Genomic DNA, 20,513 nt, shown 5'->3' on the forward strand with positions numbered 1-20,513 from the left:
TATAATCTGTCGTGTAAGTAATTATCAACTGGTACTTTTTGCTGCTGATATTACGTTATTCATGAGCCTTCGCACTATTTAAGACTGTAATATACTACAAAATGGTGTCTTTCATTCACTAGTGGTGTGAGCTAAATCAACTGTCTCTCAACCCCCACAGAACAAAGGTGTTACCTTTTCGCCGACGGCGTACTGTTGTTTCTTTTACATATAAGCGTGACAGGGAAGACCAATACAGCAGGTGTCAATTATAAAATGTTATTGGCGTGTGTGTTGACAGTGGTTGAACTTTTAGAAACCAAATATCTTTTATCGCGTGCAATGCCTATAAAATGCTACGAACATTATCTCGATTGACGAGGATTTATAAAAACCCCCTCTTATATGTGTATTTCATTGATTGAGTAATGTCACTACTTTAATTTACGTCTGTCACATGAAACTCGATTTCTAAAGCGCAAGCTATGAGCGCAGAAAATCTTCAGAAAAATGTTATTCGAATTGTATATGATAGATTCCTTGAGCGCCGCTTTATAACTGTTAATATATATTTAAAACATTTTCACTTCCACTTTTGACTCCCTGAAGAACTGTTCGTGACTTTGTATTTCTGCATAAACTTATGCATGGGGCAATTATTGTGCGCAGCCTCTGGGGAAGGTTAATCTTTATGTTCCTTTATGTGTAACAAGACATTTTGTTAGTTTTTATGTTCACTCGCGGTGTAAAACTTCACCGCTTTCTCGGATCCCGCCGAGGTATAAAACCAACTGGTAACCACCCTGGACATTTCGTTATCAATAACTTTGTCCCGCAGCAGATTAAATGAGCACTTATCTGACTCTATATTTTTTATATTTGTTGCTTGGTAAAAGTCCCTTTTTTTCATGTTTTTTTTTTCTATTACCTGTTGACGATGGTGCCAAAGTGAATACCATCTTGGTTGTTTTTGGACACCTAAATAAGAATAATATTATAATATTATTTTATTTTTCTATCCAGTGGTATATCGTGTGATAAGAGATCAGCTTATTTTTCTTCTGATGCGTCTCGCATGTAACCTCAACGTCTAAAGAACAGTCTCCATTTTTCGCAGGAGAGCTGAGTGCTTCAGCTACACGAATAATTGGTTTTCTTAATTTTGTAGCACGTTGAGAGAAATTATGACATTCGATTATTTTCACCTGTCAAAAATCAAAATCGCCTTTTTGAGACAGACAGCCGATTTTGAGACAAACAGGCGACGCACAAAACTTCAGGTTCGTAAGTGCTTAACTAAATTCAGTTTTATCTACTTTGAGGAAGTTTGTTGGTGAATGATCGTGCCGCTCTTTTTGGAGGGAGGATGACTGCACGAAAGTACAGTTAGGGGACCCACGCATATATATGTGAGCTCATGTTTTACAAAGATATTCGACATTTAATTTATTCTTGTACAGGAATGGCTAGTCTAGGCATAGCTCAGAAAAGCAAGCGTGGAATATACCAATCACACTGGAAGTCGTGAGACCAAAGCAGGTTTGTAGGCATTTTTAGAAAGAACAAGCACAACTAAGTGTAAAAAAGTTATAAAAAAACCACACACATTTTGACTATTTACAGCATTCGTGTTTACCCAGTTCCATCGATCGACATTTAAAACGAATATTTTGACCGAGTCAGTATTAAAGCGGTGCGGTGCGAAAAAAACAATATTTTGTTTAGTTGGGATGTTAAAGTTTGTATATGCAACATATATCTGAACGTCAATGAAGTAATAAACTTGCACAAATTTATCTTTATTCTGCACAACACTATACTGGTACTTCTCTGCAGAAAGTTCGCATCGGACTTTATTACGGAGACAAAGTCTGAGGATCGATAGCGATTAAAGATAAATAAGACAGCTTAACTTTGTGAGAGTTCGATTTCGTAACTATTTTGTTGTATGAATAGCTCTCAAACTGGGTTTCTATATTCAATATTTGGTAATATCAGTTACTTAGTTGGCGTTAATTTATGCACTGGTCTGGAAAATCTAACTTCCGTCTACGTGTCCGAATTTTGTTTTAGCGATTTATTGGAAAAATGTTTGATGTACAAAGTCAAGTTCAGATTTGACTAACAAAAGACGCCTGTAGTATATTGGAGGTTAAGGCCGTAGGGTGGGGGAGGGGGAGGGGGGGTGAGAAGGAAGCGGACGCAACGCTGGTGAGGGGAGGGGGTTTTGTCGTCCCCTCCTCAGCGTTGCGTCTATTTCCTCCTCTCCCAGCCTTCTTTTCCTTGCCCTACCTTCTCGAATCGGCCAATACTACAGGTATTTGTACTCCTGTCAATGTTTTAACGGCCTCTCCCAGCAATATAGGTTAACAGTGCTAGTACTTTGTTTCGAGCTGTGTTAACATATACAAAACTATTTTTGTTGATTTCCGTTTGCCATTCGTCGCATCATCTTGTCAACTTCTGTAAACGATAATTTATTTTCTTCTGAGGATATATCTATATCTATATCTCTCAAGATTTTTTTCCGTTGTAGTAGATCCAAACGCGTCACGGTCTTTAAAAAAGTAACATAACTTAAAACACAGAAAAGGGCGAAGACGAAGTGAACAAACACAAGGCGCCTTGTGTTTGTTCACTTTGTCCTCGGTCTTGTTTGTGTTTTCGGAGCTATTTCTTTTTTTTCCATTTTGGTGTCAGAGTCACACAGGCTGTAAGTTACACTGGACTCACTATGCCTAAACAAAAAGAATTCGAGCTGCGCAGCGCCGAGCTATCGCCAGGTCGAGCAATCGCGTGACCTTTGAGCCAGGCAATAAAATGGAAAAGAGGCTGTTTATCTAAGCAATGTTCCGGACACCTAATGCTTCTCTGGTGCTTTCGAACGCACCAGCGACAGTCCCATCGGGAAAAACTTTTAATTTTTATATCCGCTAATCATCTTTGATCCATGTTACTAATACATAAGATTAGTAGCAGCGGCCCAAGAACATCTCAGTGAGGCAGACCTGAAGGAACGAGTCACTTTTCATCCATCTTAATATTCAACTGCAGGAACCGTTTTACACAACCAGATAAAAATGTGCAGGTATGCGAGGTGAACAATACAAATATTCGGATCATTTCAAGAGAAAAGAGCTTTTTCGATATGCGTTTTGCATCCTTATTGTTGGGGTAACGTTACACCTGAGAAGTGTATAAAGTATAAACCACATGTAAGCTGTTTGGCAAGCGACGAGACAAGCGACGGTGACCCCCTCTGTCGCTCGGTCAGTCGCGTGACAAGGCAAACCGCATGAAAGCAACGGGAGCAAGCGACCAAGGCGATGAACAACGTTTTCTAGAAATCCAGAGACCAAGCCCTGCGACGAGCGACAGTGAGAAATCTCCGTGTCTCGTTGCTGACTCTCGTCGCTCGTCTCGTCGCTCACTAAATCGCTTACATGTGGCTCAGCCTTAAGGGTAAACAAAGTCGAACCAAAAAACCGAACAGTAAAAATATTTAAGATTAAAACGCAGAACTAATTCCAGCCTGCCTTTGTCTGTACACTTCCACAGTGCCCCCGACCCCCGACTTATTAACTCACTAGGCCTGGGTTGACAAAAAAGGCACTAGACCAGCCGTTTTCCAAAGCTGTTGTGCAAATACTTGCTTTTCGGAAAGCTGCAATTTTCGGGAACATAAATGCATTCGCGTTTCTCCAGTTTCAATCAATAATATAAAAAATGTGTGACTGTGAAACCAAATAATGCATGCCTAATATTTTATATTATCTCTATCCGCATAAGTGTCGTCGAAAATAAAATAAAACATGTGAATGATAAATACCAGAGTAGTGACGCTCTATCACATATTGAAACTAAAGGAAGTGTTACTGCAAGCTCATTCATTACTGGCATTTTGACCCATGAGCTAGAGAAAGCGAGACGGAAAGCACAAAGCTCCAAACACCTAATCGGACATTTAGTCATTTATAGGTTTGTGCGTCATTTGAAAGTTCGACCAGATTAATCGCCACTCTTCATTTGTATAATTGTAGTCGATTAATTGTTTTCTTTACTGCCCTAAATAATGACGAAAGAAAATAAAAAAATACATTTTTTCTTAACCTTTGCTGAATATGTGATAAACGGTGCAATGTACAATTTTGGACTTTAGATCAACCTTGACCTGTAGGTGGAAGCAGTCAAAAGCAGCTATACTCACAGATTATTCATTCCGCCGCAGATTCCAAGAGGTTGGTTGATATTCTCCGGCAATAGCGAGCTCCTTTGGTTGTTCACAATAGTCCCTGCTGCACTAAACGGACACTCGCGCGGCGTTAAAGTGGCTGGGTCACGTTAGCCTTCTCCACTTGATTAAAGTTACCAATCTCGGCCGTGCCATTCACCTTAGAACAATACTTCACGTAAAGTTTGCCTTGCTGCTGGTGCACTCGGCCACGTCTGCGTAGTGAAAAAGTTCAATTTATACTTTCGATGTTTCTCATAATTTAATCGATGAACCAGTTAGAAAAGAATATTCGCGATTACAACAATACTTCATTAATCGGTAGGTTAATCTATCACGTGCCCAGCCATAATATTTTGTTGTAACCATCTAGGATTCATATTAAAAAAAACAATAATTTCTCCACATGTTGCAGAAACAAGGAACATTCAACTGGAAGAGCGATCTAATGGACCTAATTTTCGTAAGTAAATTTCATGAAGTAATTAAATGACTGTCTAGGACTTAGAATATTACACACTTAATGCAGGCAAAATGTGCTTGAGGTATGCTAAATTAGATAGTATCATTATCTAAAAAAGCTTAACAGTGCAAAGCAATTTTCAAGATTGATATATTCCTACGTATCTGCATGCCGCTGTTTTGTTTTAGATATTAAGTGAAGACTTGCTTCTTTTTAATTTCGCGAACTGAACTTACAATGCTACCAACCTCAAAATGAAGGTTTTAGATAAATGTATTTTGCTTCAGAGTCAATAGCGTTATGCAGTTTCCGTCGGAAGGAGGGTCATTTAAAAAAATAATTTTGGACAAATATAATATATAGACATGTTTTGAAAAAGAACAAAACAAAAAGAGTTCATGGATATATTGCATATTCTACATACGGACACTTCACACGTAGATGTCTCAAAACTTTATGCTTCTACGCATTCGCAAACGAGTACAGCGAAACCAGTGGATATATTTACTAAGTAACTGATAATAGAATCCATATCCTCGATAGAAATATTAAGATAACTACCTAAAATTGATACCAGCTTTTTGAGCACTTTGTTTATACACCGATCTTTCTAAACACAGTGATGCAACCTACCATATTTTACTATTCCAGAAACTGAAGCAGCGACAAGCGTAGCATAAAAAAAAAAATTGCACGGTGTTTTTGATTTCTACAGATGAACATGCTACTTCGAACGAACTTGTCTGGCTCAAATTAACTATCTGCAGTTCATGCTTTAGGAGTGACAATCGTGTACACAACATTCAGTACCAGTCATTTCAAAGTTCACTGTCACGATCTTTCTCGAACGTGGACGAAGGGGGCCGAAGCACCCGCCGAGGAGAGACGACACGCAGCCTGGTTGAGGGTGGACAATGTCTGCCCGGAGCACGTGTGCTCACGGTGTTTATTAGCGCGGTGAACAATGTTGCCCGCCGAGCCAGGCGGCCGCAGACGGGCGGACTGGAGGGGGGGCGCCACTAACTTGTCACACTCCTCCCCCCCCAGTTTGTTTGTTCTAAAACAAAACTAAATACACTGCGCACGGCCGACACCATCTCGGCGTCTGGTCATGCAAAGTCCTGGCCGGTCGATGATGAAGATCACCCAGGCGAGTAGCGGTCAGGTGGTCTTCGCTGCCGCATACTCCGCCTGGGCACTGGAGCTGACGGGCCAGGTGTGGCAACGCCGGGCGCTGCCTGAAACGGTCGCGCTCCACCCGGTGGAGCTGCAGGGACCGGATTGGGAAGTGGCACTGGTCCAACTGGTGCCACAGGACTGGAGACTCTTGTTGCCTCCGTGGTGGGTGGCGCTCCGCTGGCCACGACTGGTGCTGTTCGGCCCCCTGCAGGCTGGTCCTCAGAAGCGACGGCCGAGGGTGGAAGCCAGGTCCCGAGGCGAGGCCTGACATGGTCGGCGTGCCGGTGCCAGGTGGTCCCGTCGGGCATGCGGACGAGCAGCGATGAGGCGCTCGCTGGTGAAACCACATGTCCGGCAGACCAGGGTGGGCCAGGACGGAAGCTCCTGGCGTACACCGACGCTCCCGGCTCCGGCAAAGGCCCGGGACGGCACCCTCGGTCAGCAGCCAGCTTCTGCTTCAGCTGCTTCAGGAGCGCCGTGGACCGGAGGTCTGGATGCAAGACGTCCAGGGGGGTCTTGACCATCCGGCCCAGCAGAAGCTCGCAGGGGGCACGGCCAGTGACCTCATGCGGTGTGGTCCGGTACTGAAACAGTACCCGGGCCACCTGGGTCCGGAAATCCCCGGGCTGGCTCCTCTTGAGCTTGTCCTTGAGTGTCTGTACCACCCGCTCTGCTGCACCATTGGAAGCGGGGTGGTACGGCGGAACCAGCATCCGGCGGATCCCATTCCTCTGCAGCCAGTCGTGGTACTCGGCGCTGGCGAAAGCGGGACCATTGTCAGACACGATAATGTCCGGCAATCCCTGGGCGGCGAAGACCTGCCGGAGCGCCGCAATGGTCGCGCTGGGACTGTCTTGTCAGGTCCCAGCAGCCCCAGCAGCGGCTTGTGGTCCGTGACTGCCTCGAACTGCCGGCCCCACAGGTACTGATGGAAGCGCTGGACCCCGAAGATGAGAGCCAAGCCTTCCTTGTCGAGCTGGCTGTAGCGTTGCTCCGCCGCATGTAGTCGACGAGAAGCAAACGCCACAGGGCGTTCCTGACCATCCTGACCCCGGTGCGACAGGACGGCTCCTACCCTGTACGGCGACGCATCCACGGTGAGGACTACAGGCTTGGCCGGATCGAAGTGCGCCAGCACTGGAGCCTTAACAACGAGCTCCTTGCTGCGCTGGAAGGCCAAGTCCTGCTCCTTCTTCCGGGCCCACTGCTGCCCGTCACGAAGCAGGCGATGCAGCGGCTCCAGATGCGTCGACAGGTTGGGCAGGAACCTCCTGTAGAAGTTGATGAGGCCGAGGTAGCTCTGAAGCTCCTTCTTGCTCTTGGGCTTCGGCGCCTTGAGCACGGCCTCAATCTTGCGAGGTGCCGGGGCCAGGCCAGCCTGGGAGATGATGTGTCCCAGGTACTCCACGCTGGGGGTCAGGAACACGCACTTGTCCAGCCTCAGCTTGAGACCGGCGTCCTGTAGTAGTGTCAGGACTTTGCGCAGGTTCTGCAGGTGGTCCCCGTCGTCGGTACCGGTAACCAGGATGTCGTCCAAGTACACCGCCACGTGCCTCATGCCCCTGAAGAGGTTGTCCATCTCTCTCTGGAAGATGGCTGGGGCTGAGGCCACGCCGAACGGTAGGCGTGTGTACTGGAAGAGTCCCATGGTAGTCGAAATAGTGACATACTTCCGGGCGACATCCTGGAGCACCAGCTGCTGGTAGGCGTCTCGAAGGTCGAGCTTGGAGAACTTCTGTCCCCCAGACAGAGCCGACCAGAGATCTTCTACCCGAGGCAGCGGGTACTTCTCGACGGTAGCGACGGGGTTGATGGTGACCTTGAAGTCCCCGCAGATCCTGACGCGGCCGTCTCGCTGGAGGACTGGAACGATCGGTGCAGCCCACTCGGAAGACTTGACGGGCACCAGGATTCCCTCTCGCTGCAGCCGTTGCAGCTCCTGGGTGACCCCGTCCTTCAGGGCGAACGGCAGCGGACGCGGCTTGAAGAATCGAGGCCGGGTTCCCTCGGGTATGTGGATGCCGACCGTCGTGCCGGCGAAGGTGCCCACCCCTGGCTGGAACAGGGACTGGAAGTCGGTCAGGAGGCTCGGGACGTCCTTCACCACGTGCAGCGCAGCTTCTTGGTACTCCGGCAGCCGAACACCCAGCGAGTGAATCCAGTTCCGGCCCAGCAGCGTCGGCGACGACCCCTTGGTTAAATAAAGGGGAAGGATTGCCTCCCTGTCGCCAAGGCGAACGCTGACTTGGGCCCGACCCTGGACCTGGGAAAGCTGCCCGGAGTAGCTGCACAGCATGACGTCAGACGCCTCGATGGACACGCCGGGGAAGGTCCGCTTGAACAGCTTCCCGGGCATAACCGACACGCTGGCCCCTGTGTCCAGCTCCATGGTGATGGGGTGACCGCAGATTTCGACTGACACCAAGTAAGGTGGCACAGACGATGGAGGCTTACTCGTCTGCCACACGTCGAAAATCTGCGGGTCCTCGGCCACGACGTGGACCCTGGCTGAAGACGAACCCGGGCCTGGTGCCGCTCGTCCCCACCGCGTTCTCTTGCGACGGCCACCCTGGCCGAGGGCTTGGCTGGAACCCGGGCTTGAACCAGGCTGCTGCTGCTGCTGCTGCTGGCCGCCGCTCGTCCTCCCCCCTCGGCAGACACGTGCGAGGTGCCCAGTTCTCCCGCACGTGAAGCACTGTGCTTGGACGAACTGGCACTGTGAGGGGGAGTGGGCAGCACCGCAGCGGCTGCAGGCACCGCTCCTTGTCGCCATCTTGTTCACCGCCGCTTCCGTCGACGGTGAGCCGGCCGCGCGCGCTATCTCGCTGGCGTCTTTCGCTGCTGCTTCCATCGCCAGCGCTGCCTTCACCGCGTCGTCCAGCGAGGGGTCGGGGAGCTCCAGGAGTCGCGTCTGCATGGCAGGGTTGTTGATGCCGCAGACGAACCGGTCCCGGAGTAGCGAGTCCAACTGGTCGCCGAAGGCGCAGGTGCTCGCTAACCCTCGTAGCGCAGCGACGAACTGCCCGAGGGTCTCCCCGTCCTGGCGGCTCCGGTTGTTGAAGCGGAACCGCTCCATAAGCGTGGACGGCGCCGGGCTGAAGTGCGAGCGCAGCGTGGCGAGCAGCTCACCCAGCGTTTTAACGTGCGGCGTGGCCGGCTTGAGGAGGTCGAGCAGGAGGCTGAAGACTCGGGTCCCGCAGCTGGCCAGGAAGATGTCCCGTTGTTTCCCCTCGGGCGTGTCGTTCGCCCGGAAGAACACGTGGACTTGTTCTTCGTAGACTGGCCAGGCGGACCCATCTCCGTCGAACGGCTCGAGCCTCCCGTACAGCGGCATGGCGACAGGAGCGGGGTGCGGTGTTCCGACTCTCTCGGCGGCGTGGGCCGAACCGTGCACGTTGGTGGCCTCCAGTGCCACGGTTCCTCGTCGCCAGTGTCACGATCTTTCTCGAACGTGGACGAAGGGGGCCGAAGCACCCGCCGAGGAGAGACGACACGCAGCCTGGTTGAGGGTGGACGATGTCTGCCCGGAGCACGTGTGCTCACGGTGTTTATTAGCGCGGTGAACAATGTTGCCCGCCGAGCCAGGCGGCCGCAGACGGGCGGACTGGAGGGGGGGCGCCACTAACTTGTCACATTCACTTTTACAGGCCCTCCGAGACAAGTACAAGTACAAGTTCCAGACCCATTTTTGGTTGAAATACTGGTGGTCGTTGACAAGTATTTATTTGTAAACTTCGACACCGATGAACAGCTTGTAACATATATCGCCACTGCTATGGCAACGGTATGCACTCTGCATTTTCATCTATTTTCCAATGTGCGTTCTCATTCAAGTTTTCTATCTGAGTGCCCAGATAATGATTCAGAGCAATGAACAGAGTCCTCCAATATCAGCTTGCCCGGCATCGTTCAGTCTGTAGAGAAAGAGAGGTCATGTGGGGGTGTCCCTATTATGTTAGGATGTTGAAAACATGTTCGGATGAACTGACATCCGTTCTATTGTTGCAATGTTGAAGTCGGCTTTATAATTTAGTATGCCGAAGGCACCCCAGAGAGGACTTTGTTTGATTCGGCAAACACTGGATTGGGTCAGCTCACATTGCCGTAGATTGTACACCGCTCGCCACTGTTTAGGACACGAGGCATTAATATTCTTTTTTCTCACTTTACTCAGGTAGTATATTGGGAAATTCTAATTTGTATAGATCAGTTCAATTGTTATAACTCTGCGCATCACATGGCAGTCTTGATTGGAATTTTTCAGTGAAACCAAAAAAGGGTAATGACTTGTCCGTACAAAAATGTTGTGATATCCTCATAGCCCATATGACAGCGAAAACTTTTAAAACTTTATTCATTATAATTGAGTTAGAAAGCCATAGACTACAAATTCTGTCTGGCACATTGCTTTTTTTTATTTATTACATTTCTACTGCCAGTACTGGAAACGTTTATAGGCGCTTGAAACGCCAGAGTGTAGCTCTAAACAAACCGCCTATGTCTCCGACCTCTGCAGGAGTATTAACGGTGGATTGCTTTGGAAGAAAAGCAAGGTACTCTGAAGACTCAGCTCTTAACTAGCAGAAATAAATGTGAACATTTTGACTTACTAACCGACCGAAGATAGTGAAAGTTAAACCGAAAAGGGCAAAAACGTTTATCGATTCCTTGGTGCCTTACCACGCGAAACATACTGTGCATACAAAGTGTGCGGGTCCAGTGGTCGCTTGTGAGTGGTCTTTTAAGGTTAACAAAAATATTTATGCTAAACAAATCTTTTCGTTAAATTTTTAACTGAATTAAAGAATTAAACCTGTTCTTTTGTTTAAGGTGAACATCAGATATTCAAACGCAAGCAACCCAAAAGTACAACTGCTCATCGTAAATATAACTAAGGACCTGGTGGGTTTCATTTGATGGCCCTATTTCTTGCATATTAAAGTGGTGTGAGTGAAATGTAATTGCGCCTTCTATTATTTCTAGGGGTCAGATTTTCTACGACATATTTTAGTTTCAGATCCAAGCATCCCCAATAATCCATTCAAATTTTATACCTCACCTCACAAAACATTACCCCATTTTGCTAAGAAATACAGGAACGCCACGTGCGACGCAGCCATGCTCGTCACAGGGTAAGAAAACTAGCAAAATATATGAGTATGTTAAAAAAACCTACACGAACATATAATATGAATTAGGGTGGCGATGTGGGATAGTTGCTTTATGCTTAGTAGATTCGACGCTGCCCACAAGAAACGCAGTAGAAGGGGGTACACAGGATAAGCGCTTACTTTCAGCTGAAAATTTTATTCAAAATAAACACCGAAGTAAACAACATCATTCCACACCATCATGACCAATTTAGCACATATCCAAATGAGAGATCTCTTTGTTATGTAGGACCGATGTTTGTCTTCCACATTGCCCAGTCCCTTCCTTTTGATCGTCTAGACTTCTAAAATTTCCCTAGTCATTTGATCCCCCCCTCCCCATCCCAGCAATCCTGACGTGATGGAAGTTGGGCTGGCATCCACAAATTGTACAATGAAGCGGCAAATGAAGCTGCTTCATGGTGCAGATTGTGGATGCCAGCCCAACTTTTATCACGTCACGATTGCTGGAAGGGGGAGAGACCAGATGACTAGGAAACTTTTAGAGGCTTACACGATCAAAAAAGAAGGAACTGGGCGATGTGTAAACCGAGCATCAGTCCTTCTACACAGTAAAGAGATATATTTTATGGACACATGCTGAGTTGGCCACGGTGGTGTGGAATGCTGTTTTTTTACTTCGGCGTTTATTTGCAATAAAAACTTTAGTTGAGAGTAACCGCTCTCAACGTGTTATCCGTTCTACTTTGTCTTCGTTTGTTGTGCGCCGTGCGGAATCTACTAAACATAATATGATATAGGAACTATATTCTACGTGATTTAAATTACTTGTACAATTATATTGTACAAAATTTATAAGAAATAAATATTATTCTTATAGAACATGAGTTGGCTGCTGCGAAATATAATCTCACATGCTTTCTATTAAAAAAAACTAGATAAATATACCATTATGAATGCTAGAAAGAGATTATGTGGATTATTTGAATGTAGGTGAAAGGTAGCTCGGAGCAAAATAAATAATGCGTATCAGGTTAATACATGCGAGTTGGCTTATTTCTTGGTCTGAGTAGTTCCGGCCGTTAGCTTGGCTATTAATGACCACATCGCGACTAGTAATATTTATAATGTCATAAAAGCATAAAACAAGTTCAAGCATTTTGGAAATATTCGAAAATGTTTAGACCTTTATTTAGTTTAACACAAAATGTTAATTTAGAGATATGCAAACAAGAAACTAATGGCAGCGAATACATTAAATATTTGACAAGCTTATATAAATTGGATTTTGAAAACTCGGAAAACATAACAGGTCGATAGATTGTCACGTTTTATTAGCTTAGATTGGACTACTGGCATTTTTTTACATGTTCATACCAAAGTTGTACTCGGAAGAACAAACTTACAAGCAATTTTTTGAGCCTCCATAAATATAATGGTCAAATAAAAATACACTAGTGACCAGAATATATTTTCTTTGATGGCGCGGGACATATAACTAATCGCATTGATGGAGCACACAGCCTGTCCGAACCCATGATAAGTGGTTTGCTTATTAATCATTTATTGCGCTTGCTTCTGGTTAAATATATACGCTTGATACATTCTAATCTGTGTGCTATTAGCTGGTTGGCAAACTTTGTAACAATTCTTATAATTTGAAAAGTGAAATAAAATAAAGAAGCAGCACTTCCTCGTAAGCCTGCGAACTTGCGTTTTTAAACGTTAGATATGTTTGAGAGTAAAAAAAGAGAAAGCCATTTACAACTCCCTGTAACACCGAATCAGAGCGCAGCTCTTGAGGAGGAGGAGGAGAATAGGTTACTGGAGGGGGGGGTGAAGTGACCTGGGGGTCACGTGACGATGCCGATGATGTCATCAGTGACGATGACGATGCGGACTCCGATGACGTCATCAGCGATGATGATGCGGATGTTGGTGACGTAATCAGTGACGTCACTGATGACGTCATCCGTGATGATGACGATGATGATGCGGATGCCGGTGACGTCATCAGTGACGTCACTGATGATGTCATGAGTGACGATGACGATGACGATGCGGATGCCGGTGAGGTCATCAGTGACGTCACTGATGACGTCATCAGTGATGATGACGATGACGATGCGGATGCCGGTGACGTCATCAGTGACGATGACGTCATCGGGGAGGTCACGTGAGCTCGGCGGGGGGGGGGGTCACCTGACCTCGGGGGGTGTCACGTGACCGGGGGTGTCACGTGACTTCGGGAGGAGGGGTCACGTGATCTCGGGGGTCACGTGACTTTGGGTTTCTCGTGACCCTGGGGGAGGGGTCACGTGACCTCTGGGGGTCACGTGACCTTGCGGTGACCTTGGGGTCGCGTGACCTTGGGGTGACCTTGATTACGCCGACGCCGCTCAAGCCGGGTACGGGCCCCTAAGAGCTGCGCTCTAAAAACATCCATGTGTGCTTTCAATTCGTATGGTGCCGAGCTGTCCCCCTATATATATTAGGATGATTTGTAAAACAAATTTTCGACCGACTTAACGATAGAATCAGTCGTGAGCGAAGTTCGATTGCTATAAATATGAGTATGAAAGGCCTGTATTGAATCAGTACTGTATTTGTAAGATTTCGAATGAAGGTGTTGTCCGGGCAGAAAATTGATGAAAACTTTAGTTACAAGTCCTTATCGTTAAAGTCTCTTATCAAGAAAAATGCTAAGGCTGGTAAGATCGCACCACCAGCACCAAGGCCAAATTCAATATTGCAACTCATATTGTCTGGGGTCACGTAAAGTGCGCACAGGAGACCTGAATATAAACTATTTTAAAAAAACACCAATAAGAGTTGTATACTGCCAAAAAAGGGGGGGGGGAGTGGGAGCTTTTGTCTACTAAGATCAAGGTTGGAACTGACCTCCTCACAAGGTATCATGGTAATATGATGTTTCTTTAATTTTCGTTTGTTATTGTTATACATGCTGTCGCGGAATCTAAATTGTACTGACTAAAAGCGACACAAGATGAAAATAAAGGGCGAAGTATCTTCGTCATTCCGCATCAAAACTAACCATTGGCCTAACACGCCGAGCAATTTTAATAGTTACCCACGAGAATGAGTGCAGCGACACCCGGGTCGCGTGAAATCGAAAGAACCCGTTCCAACCTTCTGTCTAACGGCTTGTCTCGGCAAGAGTGGCACCTGGAAGAATTATTACTAATGCTCCAGATTTATGTTACTGCACGTTACCATACTGGATCTCGTCGTGTAAATAAACCTCCTTAGAGCCACACGTGCTCGAATTTACAAGGATTTCCTATTACTAGGGTCTTCAATTGTCTTCAAAATTCGGGGTGTTTTTTTCGGCTTGGGGAGGAGAGGATATTTTTTATATGTTTGGTGTTTTTTGTTGTCAATATTTGGTGTCGCACAAACATCGCCGCTTATCAGAGCCTAAGTTAAAAAACAAGTCTAATGAATGGGAGTCATGAACCCTTAGAAAATATGAATGTAACACGAATGCTTCCAAAACGTCCTGGCCGCGATAAGAGAAAGAAAATCGACAAACGTCGCGCTTCACCAAGAAACAGGCAGCCCAAGGGAGAGTTTAGGGGCGCCCTCTAACGGGTTTACACAAAGCAAAAACTGTAGATCAATGTTTATCATAATGTAGAAAACCCGAGACTGTGGTAAAAGCAAGGAAACGGAGTCGAAGAGGAAAGACATAGGAAAAGATCTTCGACTCCGTTTCCTTGCTTTTACCACAATCTCGGGTTTTCTACATTATGATCAACATCCACCAGCCCGCCTGCGCACTCACAGTTTTTTCAGATCAATGTTTTCTTCCAATGAACTTGGGGTCATTCTTATTCAATGACATCGCACTTGTTTTTCATTGATTCATTTTGTTGAAACCGTCTCGGTGGCTCATTTTTATGTTTCGGTTTTATCTGCGTTCACCGAAAACACGGAACTCTACTCATTACTTTCCTTATTCATAAACCCTAGAATCTATTCATTTACCTAGTTACTAATAAAATCTTACCTACCTAGTTAGTCCGCTCCTATTCTGCTCGACTGAGCTCAAAATTTTAAATACTTTTTCAATAATCCGGGTAGATATTTGTTTCTCTATCAGGAAATATTTTTTTATGTTGAAAAGAAATAACGTAAACACACGAATTGCTTTTGGTTACGAATGTAAGAGAGCGTGGCGTTCCTGTACACCAAGAATAAAAAAATGTTGCTAACAAAGCTTAATAAACCATAATAAAAATATTGGTCGAAAATGCGCCATACAGCCACTGTGGAAATACATCGCACTGAGTAGGTTATACAGTATTATTTGATTCAACTGTAATCCTAAATAATGACTATTGCCTTTGCACAACAGGGACGCCTATATAATTTAGTTCATAAAACTCACACTTAAATTCAATTCAATTTCCAACAGGTTGGAGCTCGCCAACAGAAATGGTGCAGATGTTTCTACCGATGTTAAAGGTTAGTAAAATCAACATTGACTATTTGTGTACTACGCCATAAAACAATGAAGTGAACATATTGATGAATAGACCCGCCTCTAAAGAAAAACATTTTTGTGTGGCAATTTTCCTTATGTGGTGGAGATGTGCCTGAATATTCACCTTCTTGAAAAAAAACGCGTGGCAGAAACCACGCAATTATGACGCTTCGCGTAAAACTGACTCGTTAAAACCAAAGTCTATGTTTGCCCATCTGACCCCTCTAGGAATAATAACTTGTTTTGCAACATGAGTTATTTTTTTAGTGGAAGCTTCTAATGTCATACAAATAGACGCTCATGTATTTCATGCTAAATTTATAAAAGATACAATTGACGCCACGACTTACAGACGCTTTCGTTTCCCCGGTAAATTTAGCGGGAAAACCGAGGCCATGTGACATTATTTTGCATGAGCTACAAACTTCACGTCACTTGACGACGCCGACACTTACCATCTCCTCTTCATTTCTCCCTTCTACAGTGCCCTCTTACGGAGTAAGCAACATCAATATTTCCCATCCCATCAACCCAATCAAGCGATATTGCATCTTCATTTAATTTGACGGAATGTCCAAGTCAGTTTGTAGAAATTCCCTTGCTACTATCCGTCTCACCGAATGACACAACTCACTCGTTTAACAACACGCAGAAATGTATTGACCGCTATCTCCAGCGCCTCGATCCCAAGAGATACGCTGCGACAGCCTTTTGTCAGCAGCGGACCGCCACTCGCGGGGCCAAATGCACTTGGACCGTAGTAAAGTTGACATTTGGGCTAGTTGGCAGTCTAATAGATTGAGTTATTTAGCGCACGAAGTACAGAGAAAAAGAAGAGGACAGAAGACAGCGTTTCTCACAACACCATGTTTACTGACAGGAAAAGAAAGAAAAAGAAGACGACAGAATGATCCACCGCGGACACCTGCACCTACGACCAGCACCGTGAATGATAGTGGCTCGTTCAACTAGGCTCGTGTGGGCCCTTCATTGTCTGTTGAAGGAATTCTTTTTCCTCGTGGACAGCGTCACGGATTCTACACTTATACAGTTCCTGTCGTCACAGAAAATGTGGAAGGCCACCAGCACCTCGCGGGTCAATTTGTCGATGTTCCCCCCGCGATGTTTGTCTCGCCGAATGATGGTGTGCATGTGCACTCCATAGAATGAATTGGAAGATGTCCCCCCCATTGTAGCCTTCAAGGAGTAATCATGCTCACGGAGTCAATCAATGAGGCATCTTCTCGTTTGGTCTATGTAGCTCTTGCCACTCAAAAGTGGAATGAATTCTGAGCTGCAATCAGTATTGATGTGGAGTAACTATTTTATTCTTTACCACATGACCAGGTACTGACGTCGGTGATAATTTGTAAGAATTCAATGGAAAGCTCACATTTCGAAGTTCCAGCGGGGTACATATCAAAAACTTTATGGAGCTGTTACATTCCTACCTGATGTCTATGATAGTTAGGTGGCGGAATTGCTGCCATCTGCACAAGTCATGAGTATGTATCGGTTCCTGCATCGCACCAGTCCATAGTGACATCCATATGGGAGGCAGTGAACTGTGCCATAGAAAGTGCGTTTGAAAGCAAAAAAGTGAATATGGACGCCCGCTATGTTGATGACTTTCGGGTAGTTCTTGAAGATGGCGAACGTAGGGACACACAAGTGGCAGGTATTATGGCGATTTGCTTAGAACGGAGGGGGCGTTCGGTCCACCTTTGAGGTACCCAAAAAAAGGGAATTTCAGTTCTTGGACCTTTCCCTCTAACTGGGTGTCACCCGAGCTTGTAGGTCGTACTGCCCACGATCCAAGGAAGATATCCTAGACTATGGTCCGGCCAACCCACAATACATCAGGAGGGGCATAGTTCTAACGGCTCTGCATTACAAAGGTCCTGCATTCATTATATGGCAGCCAGGTTCAGTTGGCAAGCCGAGAGGCAAACAAAAGCTGTCTATTCGTCAGCCCTATTGGCTGATGTGGCACATGCTCTGGTGAAGAAAACGAAATGCTTCCAGACGAATCAGACCAGTGTAAAGAAAACAAGGTCAGGACTCAGTGGTAATACCGTACCTGCATAGGATGTCCCACAATGTAACAAAAAACGTTGCAAGCAGCTATGGAGTCAGAGTAGTTTTTTCACCACTGCAAGAAAGAGTGAAAGTTGCCCTGAAATGAATGCGCAAGCTGAGGGTACCCACAGCACAGTGTACCAAGAGGCATGCAAAGTAATTTCTTCTCTGTGATTCGGGCGTCGTATATAAGATACCGCTTTGTTATGGCAAGAGCTATATAAGACAAATGGGCAGATGCCTCAAAGGTCGACTCTGTGAACATGATTACTCTTTGAGGGCTACAGTTGGCGGACATTTTCCAATCCATTCTAGGGAGTGCACATGCAGACAGTTATCGAGACAAGCGTCTTGGGCAGGAAAGACGAAAAATTGACCCGCGAGTTGCTGGAGGCCTTCCACATCTTCTTGGGATATGAACCGTGACGCTGTCAAACAAGGAACAATAATTCCTTTAGCAGACAATGAAAGGCCCACACGAGCCTAGATGAACGAGCCACTATCATTCACCGGGATAGTGATAGATGCACGTTTCCGCGGTAGGTCATTCTCTCTTTTTCTTTTTCTTTATTTTTCTGTCAGTTAACATAACTTTGAGTGGCCCTATTATCTTTTCTGTTCTCTTTACCTTGTGCGCTAAATACCTAAATATACACTTGGACACCTCGCGGTAGAAACAACTATGAACGGTTTGGCATGCGGGCCAACTTGTCCAACGCTTTGGATCCCCAGGTTGCCCACACATCTCCCCCTTCTAAACACAACAGGAAATGTCTTAGGAAATCTTAGGGTGGCCTTCCGTCTGGGCCAAAGAGGGTCTCCGCAGATGGGCCGAAATCCTGTCCGAGAACCTCCAGACGCTACCGGCGCGGCTGTGGTGGTTCTGATGATGGGAGCTGCGTCTCCGCCGCGACGTCTCTGGCCCGATGCTCTAGAAATTAAAAGCAAACTGAGGCCATGCCGCGGCAAGAATAAGTGGTTGCGCCCGAGGACGACGCCTGCCCAACTGCAATACGGGAGCAGGGCTACTTTCTCTTCAACCCTCCTAAAGAATACCGAGATGGTCATGAAAATAGTCCACTTAGGATTCATGCTCCTTTCGTAGTCCCCACCGCAGTCGCAGGTTGTGTCTCGGTAGAGACGGTGTGGAATTTTCCGAGAGGTGGTCAAGGTTGTTGCCGTGTGGAACCTGCGATACGTCTACCTCCTCGCGTTTATAAAAAGGTTTTATGTTGGTGACATAATGGACTGGCACACGTCACCATATTCGCCATGCATCAGCTCATAAGACAGGTTGGAGAGCTTCTTGCTAACATGGTGCAGGACCTCGCATCTCCTTGCTAAAGAGGCCGTGAAGCCTCTCGCAGCATCACTCAACGGGTGAGTTCTCTCAGCACCGAATCTACCTCGAGCTGCAGGTTCCTCCCCTCGCTGTACTGGTTGCGTGCCGCAGTCTCGAGATGTCGAGGCTCTCTCCAGCTTCCCGCATTTCCTCCGTGAAGCGCTTCCCGAGATTTTCTGCGAAGTGCGTAGTGGTGCGCTGCATGCTTGCTGCATCTGTGCAAAGAAGGTCACTTCCCGGGGGAGATGCGAGCTCTTTCCAACGTTGAAGTTGAGCCGAAGTAAAACCCGTAGTTGGTTGATTATTGTCGGGTAGGGAATGTCATTTTTGCCAGTTTTGCTTCCCAGTCTTTGTGCCGATCTGTATGCGCTACAGGCATCAGCTTGAAGTTACGGTTGACTGTTTCTATGATATTTGTTTGTGGATGGTACGGCGAAGTTAGTCTAAGCGGTATCTCTAGTGCCTTGCTCGCATCCATGAAAATCTTGCTAACAAAATAAGTGTCGTTTTCTGCAATGAGCGATGCCGGAAAGCTAAAGCGCGAACGTCTCAGCTAGACAGTTCCAGATTTTCCCAGAGTCTAGCATGTCCAAAGGAGACATTTCGACCCACTTCGTGAAGTGCTTGGTCACAAGTAGCAAATATTGTTCGTCGCGTGGACTACGGGGAAAGGGACCGAAAACGATCACAGGCAACGCGCTTTGCTTTCGACCGACTGCATTAAACCTGTTGTTTGGCCACCTCCTGCTTTCGCCTTCTGCCATACCGTGCGGCTTCGCGCGTAGCTAATTACATCCTGCCTCAAGCTTTTCTACGTTGCAATAAGGGACAACTTTTCTTAAGTTATGCTTCAACTGCTGCGGCCTACCTTGGCGGAATCATGCATGTCTTATGAATGACTGACACGGTTTGCGAGGTATCACAGTTCGGTTTAGCGGGCCGCAGGACCCATCGCCCGCCTGATGGATGTACCTCAGCATGCCTTTGTCGCTGCTCAGCAAATATCAGCCCAAGTCTCTGGGACTCCCGGTGCCAGATGAGCTTTCTTCTGCTAGCCGATGTACCACCTACTGGCATAGTCCATCAGACAGCTGGGCCGCCCAGAGCTTCCCCCTTCTCATGAGGGTTCCCAAGCGCGAATCTTGTGTGATGAGCGCCGCATTGGCCAGTACCATCAAGTCGGGATCCACATGCATTTACTGCTCGAAAAGTGTAGCCCGGGAAAACGAATCTGCAACGTGATTAAACGTCCCTCCCCGCTTGTAGTCGATAGCGTGATTGTAGCGCGGCAACGAAAGCGCCTATTGAGCGAGTGGTCCTGCGGGTTTATTTTTAAGCCCGTTGAGCCACGAGAGAACCAGGTGGTCACTATGAATGCAAAACAAAAAGCCGTCAGGGTACATGTCAAACTTCTTAAGTGCGGAAATAATCGCCAGACCCTCTTTTTCGGTTGCTGAGTAGATTCGTTCAGCTCCGGTGAGTGTATGACTGCCAGAGGCTACGGGACGAAGAACGCTGTCATGTTCTTGTAAAAGAATCACTCCTACTCTGCAATCGATTGCGTCGGTCTGCAGGATGAGCGAACGATACAAGTTGGGAATATCTAGACACGTAATTTTCAG

General features: G+C 46.5%; 1 protein-coding gene across 1 annotated transcript in view; it reads left to right on the forward strand.

Annotated features, from left to right (window-relative positions):
• LOC115320756 (zinc metalloproteinase/disintegrin-like) overlaps positions 1 to 20,513 on the forward strand; it is a 110,452-nt gene that overhangs the window by 24,011 nt on the left and 65,928 nt on the right. Inside the window, 5 exon segments of the mRNA XM_040210337.1 lie at positions 4,626 to 4,677; positions 9,500 to 9,636; positions 10,683 to 10,754; positions 10,836 to 10,984; positions 15,402 to 15,451. Coding sequence (XP_040066271.1) covers positions 4,626 to 4,677; positions 9,500 to 9,636; positions 10,683 to 10,754; positions 10,836 to 10,984; positions 15,402 to 15,451 — 460 coding nt within the window.

This window comes from Ixodes scapularis, unplaced genomic scaffold, assembly GCF_016920785.2.
Source record: "Ixodes scapularis isolate PalLabHiFi unplaced genomic scaffold, ASM1692078v2 PGA_scaffold19__2_contigs__length_565841, whole genome shotgun sequence".
In the NCBI taxonomy this organism is placed as follows: domain Eukaryota; kingdom Metazoa; phylum Arthropoda; class Arachnida; order Ixodida; family Ixodidae; genus Ixodes; species Ixodes scapularis.